At 35.1% G+C, this 11909-nt stretch overlaps 1 protein-coding gene across 2 annotated transcripts; it reads left to right on the forward strand.

The window, feature by feature from the left end:
* Positions 1-1394: 1394 nt before the first annotated feature.
* Positions 1395-6600, forward strand: LOC111193513 (serine/arginine repetitive matrix protein 2). Of its 2 annotated transcripts, XM_049469974.1 has the most exons (6): positions 1395-1650; positions 3120-3830; positions 3891-4022; positions 4559-4619; positions 4789-4839; positions 6159-6600. In XM_049469974.1, the coding sequence occupies exons 1-6, from the start codon at positions 1458-1460 to the stop codon at positions 6223-6225; spliced, it is 1215 nt and encodes a 404-aa protein (XP_049325931.1). In that variant the 5' UTR covers positions 1395-1457; the 3' UTR covers positions 6226-6600. The 2 variants fall into 2 exon arrangements, with proteins under 2 accessions (XP_049325931.1, XP_022530277.2); XM_022674556.2 differs by having other exon boundaries at positions 3120-4022.
* Positions 6601-11909: the final 5309 nt, after the last annotated feature.

Here is an 11909-nt window from a genome sequence, read left to right on the forward strand (position 1 = left end):
AGAATATTTACCCCATTAGTCCTGGAGATCGTGAAAATGTTAGTTGGTAAATGTGAGACTGGTGGTTGGGTTGTTTTTGGTCAGCAGTGTTTTTATCTTGGAATTCTCCAATGGAGACCATTTCCCCCCCGTCTCTTTCTTATTAAATCTCTTTATTATTAAATCATTAACATTAACTGACCTTAACTGAGGCAAGTTAGATCCTGCAGTTCTTTAAATGTTGTTCTGGTTCTTTTGGGATCTCCTGGATGAGTTGTTCATATTCTTTTGGAGTAATTTCTTTAGGTCAGCCGGTCACTCCTGGGAAGGTTCACCAGTGTTCCATGTTTTCTGCATTAGTGAATAATAATAGCTCTCACTGTGGTTCACTGGAGTCCCAAAGCTTTAGAAATGACTTTATAACCTTTTCCAGACTGATAGATGATCAATGACTTTGTTTTCTCATCTGTTTTTAAATTTCTTCAGATTAGGGTATAATGTGTTGAGTTTCGAGAAGTTTCTTTTTAAGTGATTTCTTTTTAATTTGATTCTACAGGTCTGGCAGTAATCAGGTCTGATTGTGGTTAGTAGTGAAATGGAACTAAGCGTTTCATAAAGTGTGATTAATCAGAGTTAATTTATTATTTATTATTTTTCACAAAGGGCTAGATTAGTTTGGAAAGTTTTTTTTTTCTTTTAATAAATAAAATCATTATTTAAAAAGTGTTTTTTTTATATTCCCTAAGGATATATTTGTCTGATATTAAAGTTTGTTTAATAATATGAAAAATGTAATTATGACAAAAATGCAAATTCTTTTTTTTCACCCCTGTATATATAAATTTGTAAAAAATAAGAGAGCTCTTAAAAATGATGATTTTCTTTGATTTTACCAAATTAAAAACCTCTGGAATATAATCAAGAGAAAGGTGGATGATCACAAGCCATCAAACCAAACTTAACTGCTTGAAATTTTGCACCAGGAGTGATTAGCATAAAGTTATCCAAAAGCAGTGTGTAAGACTGGTGGAGGAGAACATGATGCCAAGATGCATAAAAAATATTTATTTCTGACTCTTAAAACTTTATGAATATTTATGTACTTGGCATCATGTTCTCCTCCACCAGTCTTACACACTGCTTTTGGATTTGTTATTTTCTGCAAATTAATGCTCTAAATAAAAATATAACAATAAAACAACAATATTAATTTTACTTAAATATAAATCTATAAATAGCAAAATCAGATAATCTGATTCAGAAACTGAAGTGTTCTCTTAATTTTTTTTCAGATCTGTAGATATATATCATTACATTCCACGCTGTCAGAACAACACTGAGCTCCACTTCCGGGCGGTGACTCTGCAGATTACCTGCCTCAGGTGACAGGTAGGCAGGGCAAACCTGTATATATATGTGCCAACCCAACCTTCACCTCATCAGTTCCTGAGGAGCTCTGAACTCTCTCCTCGATCAGCATGCAGATCCGTGTGGCAGTGGGGATGCTGGCAGCTCTGGTCCTGGTCTTACTGGCTCCCAGTATGACTGAGGGACTGGTTCTGACCAGGTGTGAGATGCAGCAAAAACTGCAGAACCAGACTCTACCTGCAAACATCTCATCCAACCTGTCCGGGAACACGTCCACCAACGCGTCCAGCGATGCTGCACACAGTGAGTTACTAATATAAACACTGAAACTAATACTAATTATGCTAATACTTATAATAATAGCATTATCATTTAGAAATTGTAGTGACAAATTTCACTTTTTCATTATTTTTGTGTGTTTTTGAAAAATTAATTCAGTAACTGTGAATTAAAAAGTGATTAAGTGATTTCAATCTAAACTAAACTAAAAACTATTTAAATTGAGACATATATGTTTATATTAAGCACATATATAATAAATTTGGTCAGTACATGTTTTTGGTAAGATTTCTTAAATTAAGCAAAAATCATAAAATCTCAAAATGAGTGAAATGAGACTTAAACAAACTAAAAATCACATATTCTATATGTTAAATTTGGATTTTTTTTTCTTATTATAAGTCAAATGACTGATTTAAATTCATTAATACTAAAATAAGCAAAATACATTAAATACATTTTTTATCAGAGAAAGATTCTTATTTTGTCTCGAAATTAATTCATTTAATAATTGCTAAGACATAGTTGTTTTAGTCCATTTATATTCATTATTAATATACATTAATATTTTAAAACATAGAAAGTATAATTTAATAATATAAGAGGTAAGATTTGAAAAACACCAAGTAATAAAAAATATGTATCTAAAAAGGAAAGAAAACTATTGTATATATATATATATATGTGAACAAATATATTTATTTTAAAGTTTATGCAGTATATAATAATAACATTTATTAAAATGGCTTATTTGAACAAACTGTTTTTTTTAGAAAGATGTTTTAAGCTTTTGTTTACAATGTAGCTTTTTAGAAAAAAGTCTAAAATTGACTTGAACAATTCAATTGTTTCATCTTGTGTAACATTGTACATGTTTTTTAGATGTAAAAATGTAAATAATAAGTGAAATTTGCACATTTGCCTATATATCTTTCCTATAATTATTACAGCATATTGTTATAAACTATACTAACAAAATCTATACTATTATATGTACTTATACTACTGTAAATTATTTTACTTATGCTTGAGCAAACTGATATCTGCTTAAAGTAATTTTCATTTTTCATCAACACATTTAAAAAATAAATTATAAAGTTATTATAGTATGTCACTACATTCTGAAGCAATATTCACATTTCTGAGTAAAATCCACTATTTTTTTTTTTTTTTTTTTTTACAAATAATAAAACACTGTACAATTTTAAAAGAGCATATCAGTGATTGGAGGACACGCCCAGTATACACACAGATGGTGCTAGCAGCCAATAGCAAAATGAGTTGCCAATGAAAAGAGACTAAACTCTTATTATTTTGTCTGTTTATTGAAGTTATTGTAAGTTGATTCAATTCAAAGATCCCATTTGATGCAAGTATGAAGCAACTGCAAATGTTCACCTAATTTAAAGTAGTTGAGTAATGTTTGGACATTTATTTGATTCCTATCTAATTTAGGGTTTAAAATGCTTAGTGATGTTTTTTTCTTTTTATAGTTGTGTGCTACGCAGAGTTGGTTTCCGGCCTCAACACCAGCAAAGTCTCCCAACCAATGAAATCGCCAGACAACAGCGGCGAAGATGGCGACTCTTCAGAATCCAGCGAAGAAGTCAAACCCCACAAGGGTCGCAGACAAAGATCCCTAGGGTCAAAATCAGAAAAAAAGTCTGACAAGGGTGATAAAGGTGATAAAGGTGGCAAAGGTGGCAAGCCTCCAAAACCCGACACCCAGAGTGTAACTAAACAACCCTTTCCCCACAGTGAGCCTCATACAGAATCCCATCCACACAACACCACCGGAGGCAACCACACTGGATCCCATGACCTGCATCCCAAAGATGACCACTCATCAGAATCCAGCGAAGAAGTCAAACCCAACAAAGGTCGCAAACAAAGATCCCTCAGGTCCAAATCAGAAAAAAAGTCTGACAAAGGTGACAAAGGTGGCAAGCCTCCAAAACCCGACAGCCAGAGTGTTACCAAACAACCCTTTTCCCACAGTGATCCTCCTAAAGGCACTGGAGCTCCAAACCAGAACTCATCAATGACCCCAAACCCTGTCAGACCAACCGGCCACCATGACGATGATAATAGTGCAGAATTCAAGTCCAAGGGTCGCCATCGAAGGTCCCCCAAATGGCCAAGACCTGGACCCAAACCCCAGCCAAAGCCCGATCCAAAGCCCCAGCCAAAACCCCAACCAAAACCTGAACCAAAACCCCAACCAAAGCCCGATCCAAAGCCCCAGCCAAAACCCCAACCAAAACCTGAACCAAAACCCCAACCAAAGCCTGAAAAAAGTGGTGAGCAACTCTACGGTGTGTTCCAGCTGTCAGATCGGGTTGCCTGTGCCTCCGGAACTAAGCCCACCCTCAATCTCTGCGGACTGACCTGCGACAGTGAGTACATTATCTTATTCTTATCTATATCTTATTTATGTGAAACTTTTTATAGATTATAGATTCAATCCTACAAAAAAAGGGATCAGAAAGGTTCAGTGGACTAATGCTGCTTAGCCATCAGCAGCCAGAGTCCGAGAGAGAGGGAGAGAGAGCACATTTGGCCTTGCTCTCTCTCTATGGGTGGGAAGATGGCAGGCATCTGTTGGCTGAATCATTAGAGCTGGAGATCTGGCGCTTTCCTCCGAGTGCACTGTAATGCTAACCAGTGATGCAATAGTTGGATTAGCAATAGTTGGAAAAGAGGCGGAGTCTGATTTCACATGTATCGGAGGAGGCATGCACCAGTCAGTCCTCTGCATGCACTAAAATTGACCTTGCAAATTGTTTAGAAAAAAGGGATAAAATTAGTAACACATTTACAAGAAAGACCATGAAAGAAAACCTAAAACAGAAGGTTAATTAATCAAATTTGATGATGATTCAGATTAAGCATAAAAGTTGTCCCTGATTCCGAATGTGTTCTTTCTTTATAGAACTGGTTGATGATGACATCACCGATGACATCGCCTGTCTCAAGACCCTCCTCAGCAAGTTGTAAGTGCTTATTTAATTGGTCAATTAATTTAACGTTAATATCTCACACATATCTCAGCTAGTCCACCAAAAAAACGGATTAAATGAACAGAAATAGACAAATATATGTACTGTATAATAGACCTAACTGAATACTAATTTTGTCTTTGTTTTTTGCTCTAAATCACAGCACGCCAGTGGACAGCCTTAAAGGAGAGGCCAGAGAGCATGTCAAGAAATTGTAAGTAGACAATGTACAGTGTATAACTAACTGGTTGGCTTTATCTTTTACTTATACAGAACACTGACATGCCAAAAGTCTCATATAAGTGTATAAACTCAATTGCACGAAGTGTTAACTCAAGGGATGGCTTGGGATTGCCATAGAAGGCATTAAGGCATTACCACTTACAGTGGACAGCAGTGCAGAGGGTGGTAATGATGCATGGTGGCTTAGTGGTTAGCACATTTACCTCCGAGTTCTGCTGGAGTTCTGGGTTCAAGTCCCTAACTGGGTGGAATTTCCATGTTATGTATCTATTTCCTCAGTGTCTGTCTAGGTTTGCACAGTCCAAAAAACACAAATATCAGGTAAATTGGCTACTTTAAATTAAAAACTCAAACATGTGGAGTTGCACGGTTGTTTCCAGTTGAGAGTACACTGTTCCTGATTGGCTACCAGTGTGTGTTGAGTGTGTAGAATGTAATAGTAAGCGTCATTGAGTGCCATGAGTGGCGAAAAGGCGCTATATAAGTGTATTTGTAAGTAAGTAAATGTATCTGGCAAGAATCATCCATGTGAACAGACAAGCAACTCTGGTAGAATTCACATTCCAGGACTTTTGGCATGTCGTCAAAGTATATACAGCTCTGATTTTGCTACTTGTAGGTTTATGTTTGAGTAAAATGAACATTTTTTTATTCTATAAACTACAGACAACATTTCTCCCAAATTCTAAATAAAAATATTCTCATTTAGAGCATTTAATTGCAGAAAATGAGAAATGGCTAAAATAACAAACACATATGCAGAGCTTTCAGACCTCAAATAATGCAAAGAAAACGAGTTCATATTCATAAAGTTTTAAGAGTTCAGAAATCAATATTTGGTGGAATAACCCTGGTTTTTAATCACAGTTTTTTCATGCATCTTGGCATCATGTTCTCCTCCACCAGTCTTACACACTGCTTTTGGATAACTTTATGCTACTTTATCACTCCTGGTGCAAAAAATTAAGCAGTTCAGTTTGGTTTGATGGTTTGTGATCATCCATCTTCCTCTTGATTATATTCCAGAGGTTTTCAATTTGGTAAAATCAAAGAATAATTTTTAAGTGCTCCCTTATTTTTTTTCCAGAGCTGTATAATTTTAATCCTTCCTAATCTGCATATCATTCAATTTAATGCCTCTATTGATTTTAAATCTGCACTTATGTTCTTCTAAACTCTCTCTTTAGACAGCCTGTAGATGACTATAGATGTTGGAACTGATTGTTAGTGTTTGGAGGCACTTTTTTTTTTAAATTGATGTAATCTCACTGTTGATGATCTCTATTACAGGTACGACCAAATCTACCAGAAGCAATGTGCCGGCGCGACCGACGCCCAGTTTTTCTCTGGCTGTTAGACCCGAGCACAGCACGGCAGACTCATCCAGAACTTCTCTACTCTGTAACCTGATAAATTCTTTCGTAAAATGATCGTGGCAATCACTTTCCTATTTTTCTGACTGTAAGCTACGTCTGTGCTTTTTTTTTTTTAGAACGTGAAAAAAAGCATGACTGTTGGATATCAGGGTATATCAGGGTATATATATATTTCACAATGTCTTTCTTGTTGGTTGAATATAAAAGTTCAGCTGATCAGTAGGACGATTCTAGTACTGTATCGCTGTATCACTGACGGTACAGCATAACGTTAAGGTTTAGGGTTTAATTTAAAGATTATTTAACTGATAATTATTTAACTTCCTTCTGTCCTCAATACATTCTCTGCATTCAAACATCCATGTTGTCATATTTTCTTTCAGCTTGTTTTTTGTGTTGTGTTTAAACTGCACGTGCAAACAAGTTTGAAAAAAAAAAACGGTCATTTTATGCATTTGACAAAAAAATATCAAAAGGGTTAAACTGTTCATTTTTTTGTTCAAAACCTCTTAACTCATTGTCATGATATCCCCAATTCCAAAAAAGGTGGCGGCGCTGTGTAATATGATAACATATAAATAAAAAAATGAAATAAATAAAAAGCAGAATGCACATTTTATTCACAGTAGAACAAAGAACACATATTGAACAATTTAGAATTCTAGTTATAACTTATTTAGAACTTGATGGGAGCAACACATCTCAAAAAAATTGGGACAGGGCAACAAAAAGTTGGAAAAGTAAGTGGTTCTAATAAAAATACAGGAGCCAGGTGATCTAGTGGTGTAAAGCTCTGCCATGATTGGGAGATCATAGTGGTTCGAATCCCGGTCATGCAGCTTGCCATCAGCTGCCAGAGTCTTGAGAAAGCACAATTGATTGGTCTTGCTCTCTCTCTGGGTGGGTACAGTAGATGGTGCTCTTTCCCCTCATCACTCCAAAGGGTGATGTTGATCAGCACAAGGCTGCATCTGTGAGCTGATGTATTGGAAACCGAGTCGCTGCGCTTTCCTCCGAGTCTGACTTCACATGTATCGGAGGAGGCGTGTGCTAGTCGTTACCTTCCTTGTGTTGTGGCTAGGGGCCTACTGACTCTCAAAGTTAGTAGGCCCCTAGCCATGCCAGTACACAGAGAAAGTGAGCAAAATAAAGGAAAAAAGGGGTATTTATTTAGAATAAATAGCACAAATAAGGTTTTAACACAATCAGGTCAGATTATATTGATATAATGAGTAGTTCTTTTATTCACCACCTGAATTGATGCATTTGGCCCACTTGTGCTCAAATACCTAAAACATTAGGCAACTTCTGGTTTGGCACTCATGCAAATTTCAATTTAAAACATTTACTTTTGAACAGGAGACTCGAATCAGACAAACTACATTACTTTTGTAATAAGAAGGTACAGCAGAAATGAACTGAAAAATATTGTTTAAATGTGAAAAAAAAAGTTGTGACTGGTTTCTGCTTTTTACGGTACCACTTTAAAATAAGACCAACCTTATAAAGGGTTTATAAATGGTTTATAAATTAGATTATTCATTGTTATTGATTAGGTTGTAAATGCCTTAAAAAAACGTTTGATAAGCATTTACAACACATCAATTGAAAAAGCATCAATAATTCATTGTTTACTTAGTTAATTATTTAATTTATAGTAAATATAGTTAAACATAATTGCAAATATATTAATATAACAGGTTTAAGTGCTGATTGATAAAAAAAACACAAAGTAAGATCAGGATCTAAAAAGATCTGAGATTTTCTATTTTATTTGTGTTGATATATATTTATTAACCGATTATTAATGGGTTTTAAAGTATTTGCAATACTAAGGCTTTTGACCATTCATATAAAAAAGTTTTATTAGATATATCAAACGGAAATGGCTGTTGCAAACACCCAAATATTTAGAACTAAAAATGATTAAGATTAATAGGGGTGCCCAAACTTTTTCATATGACTGTACCTTGCTTTATAGTTGCACATAGTTTACACCTGCAAAATGTAAAAGTGTAAAGACTTTGGATGACACACCACCTGCATCCCATAATATCATCAAAGGATTAAAAGAATCTGGAGAAATCCCTGTGTATATGGGACAAGACCAACAGTCAGTACTGGATGCTGGTGATCTTCAGGCCCTCTACTAGATTTCTCAACTAGAAATCACAGCATGAGCTCAGGAACACTGGTGATCAGAAATCACTACTGTCTGTGAACACAGTTCACTGTATCATACAGAGAAGAAGCCGTAGTACCTACAGTATACAGTATGTAGATCAGGGATGGGCAACTTCCATGATGGAGAGGGCTACATTTTTTTCAGCATGACCATTGGAGGGCCACATGACCTCGCACTTCAAATAATTGAATATGAAAAACGCTACAAATGATTTTCAATAAGAACAAATTTTATATGAATTTATATCTGTATGTTTACAGCACCAACATTTATCAACAACTATTTTCTGCATATTAATGCATTTTAATACGGCAAAAGACAAACCGTTTGCTTAAAAAAAGTGCAAAAAGGAAGTCCTTCATATCAAAGAACAAAAAGTTTGCTTAAAAAACTGATTGCAAATACAGTAGTTCCTCTGTGTAAAATAAGTTCATTATAACAAGTCCTTCATAAGCAACAAGGACAAAACATTTGCTTAGAAAAGTGCAAAAGGCATTTGAACTCATTTATAACAAAGAACAAAAAAGATTTAAAAACTGATAAAAACAAATAGCTCATTCAATAATAGCAGAAAACTAGACCACAGAGGCCCAACATTTATTGAAGCTCACTGTTGCAAAGCGCCCGTGCCCGCTATTGTTTGGCAGCGACCGCCCTCTAGCGGTCAAAAGTAGAATTACATTTTTTTTATTTTTTTTTTTTAATTATGAAATTATGAAGTTATTTTTGATCTATTCGCGGGCCGCACTGAGTGATGACGAGGGCCGTGTGTGGCCCCCGGGCCGCCAGTTGCCCATCCCTGATGTAGATGATTGCAGTCTGTTGCTTTAGCCTACAGCTATTTTTTTGTAAAGAATGGAAAAACATCTTCCATCGTCCCGAAACTAAAGCTGTTATTCTTCATTTCTTCAGTCTTGGTTCAAAGAAGTTCTTGCTCATTTTAAAAACTCTGAACAATAAATCAGTAAACTTCACAGACTTTTTTTAAAAGCTTAAAAAAAGACGCAAAGCAATCTGTAGTTATGGTGCAGAACCAGCTTCACCCCTACAGGGAAAATGCAAACTAGAAGCAGACAAACCTGTACATGTTTTGCATTTTTATTTAAAACCTGAGCGTGACTTCCTTAACCCTATCATTTCCTTATGAAGGAAAAAAGCAATGAAATACTTCATTTTTTGGGGGGTATTTTTATTTGTTTGTTTAACGTAAAATTAAAAATATATATTTTTTTGTATTCTTTTCTTTTTAAAGATCTTTTTTTTTTTTTAAAAATGGGACCCCTGTAAAAACTTTACTGATTACACGTTAAAATATATATATAAAAAAAAATATCATATTGGCTGCTCCGTGAGTTAAAATAGTTCCATTACTGCTCTGTTTGTAGCGGCACTGTAAGCTCTGCATTATCGGCCATTTCAGTCAAAATTGTGGAAATCTAAGCTTAATGTAAATAAAACAGAAGCGCTCTACTCACCCAAATAAACGTTTTTAGGAGAGAAATATGTGTAGATTAAAATCCAGTGCTCATTTAACTGAAAGAAAATGTTTTTTTAAGAATTAAAGTTTTGGTTACACCGGTGCCTCCAGCGGCAAAACCTGCAGAATTACAAGAGTCTACAATACCCTATATTAACTAAAAAAAAATATATATATACTTAAGCTTTTATTTTAATAATAACAGCTCTTAATCTGATATTGGTGGCTGCAATAATAATGTGTGCAATAATGTGTATTTTTGAATCGCTGGGCTTATTTATTTATTTATTTGTTTGTTTCTTCAGAGTTTCTATGGGATCCAGCGCCCCCAGTGGTGTTTAATGACATCGCATTTGGGTTGTATTTGGCTTGTAAGAGCTGCAGGTAACTTGTATGTGGCGGAGTAATACACAGAGAACTTTGGTTACAGTGCATTATCGCCTAATAATGTCACTTATAAAACGCCTCTCAGCCAATCAAATTACAGGGTCAGAACTGTGGTATAATTAATCACGATTGATAACACAGTTTCACAGTTTCTTCTTAACTCTTCCAGTCCTTAATTAAAATAGCAATCAAAAAAAAAATTTTTTTCACTATTTTAAAATGTTTTGCATTGTAGATTAATACTAAAGTCGTCCAAACTATGAAGAAAAACATACTGAAAAAAGTGTCAAACAAACCAGTTTTTTTATTTTACATTTTTTCATGAGTTGATGATGATGAGGTTTGATGGTGACCTTACTAAGTTGTGCTTTTATCGCTGAATGCTATCAAATCCTCACAGAAACGCTCCAAAATCGAATAGAAAGCCTTCTTCTCTGGACATTAGAGACAGTTATTCCAACAAAAGCAAGATAAAGAAACAGGATGAGAAAAGAAACAATGTTTAATTGGGTGTCTAAACATTTTTGTCCACACAGTATATAATGCAGTCAGTAGCGTTATCCGTTCTAGTGTTAAAGAGAGTAAACAGCAGGTTTAAATGAATACTGCTGAACATGTTCCAGTCTGGTTGTATTCTACTGTCAGTACTTAGGCAAGAGGTGCCCAGTTGAGACTGTCACAGAATATAATAGTTGCATTTAATTAATAACCAGTCCAGCTGGGGGCCCCTGACAGTTGCTTGGATTGCCTATCCTGTTGCAAAGGGCCTGGTTACAGGTCTTTATGGCACATGGAAGCCAGTATTATTACCCATAGTGCTTCACTAAGGAGAATAAAAGTTATAATTCAGAATAATTGGGACTAATATTAAAACACAGACATATGTGTATCACAGTGCATTCAGTTAGCTGTGGAAAATTTCCAGCTTCCAATGCAGACTGCAAAAATACACCCTGTCCACAGGAGGGCAGCAAGAGACGGCCACTAAACTCCATCCTGTAGAGATAATCGAGGGGAAAAAATGAAGAGAGGTTTGAGTCCTATAAAACTAGCAAATCAAACTGATATCAAATGACACAATTAAATCTGTAAAGACATTGCAGACTATTAATTATAAATGTAATAAGTGATATTACCTTAGCAATTAGTGCTATTGAAAGTCAACCCTAAGAAAAAGTGTACATTCAGAGTCCTATAAAACCAGTAAATCAAGCTGTTATCAAATATTACCAATAAATCCACAAAGAACACATTCCACTTCGTAAAAGTTATAGATCATTTTACTGCAGCATTTTGGAGTAATAAGAAGACAAATCTAGGAAAAGTGTACATTCGGTTCTGCAAAAAAAAAACAGATTTGGAGTCCTATAAAACCAGCAAATCAAACTGTTATCAAATGACACCATTAAATCCTTGAAGAAGCCTTTCTATACTATTAATGATATAAGTATCAGGTGATTTTAATGTAGCAATTAGTAGTATTGGGAAGCCAAACCTGGGTGAACCTTCCCAGGAGTGACCGGCCGACTGATATTACTGAAGGATTTTGGAGTAATAGGAGGTTAAATTTAAGGCAATTTAAGGAAAAATAATGCCGGCCCTGTGTAAAAATAATA

The sequence above is a fragment of the Astyanax mexicanus genome, chromosome 21 (genome assembly GCF_023375975.1).
Source record: "Astyanax mexicanus isolate ESR-SI-001 chromosome 21, AstMex3_surface, whole genome shotgun sequence".
NCBI lineage: Eukaryota > Metazoa > Chordata > Actinopteri > Characiformes > Acestrorhamphidae > Astyanax > Astyanax mexicanus.

Excerpts from the sequence above, each read along its gene's own strand:
- LOC111193513 (XM_022674556.2), top strand. The coding sequence starts at position 1,458 with ATGCAGATCCGTGTGGCAGTGGGGATGCTGGCAGCTCTGGTCCTGGTC. Across the intron at positions 4,023-4,558 it reads CTGCGGACTGACCTGCGACA|AACTGGTTGATGATGACATC; the intron begins GTGAGTACATTA and ends CTTTCTTTATAG. Across the intron at positions 4,840-6,158 it reads AGAGAGCATGTCAAGAAATT|GTACGACCAAATCTACCAGA; the intron begins GTAAGTAGACAA and ends TCTCTATTACAG.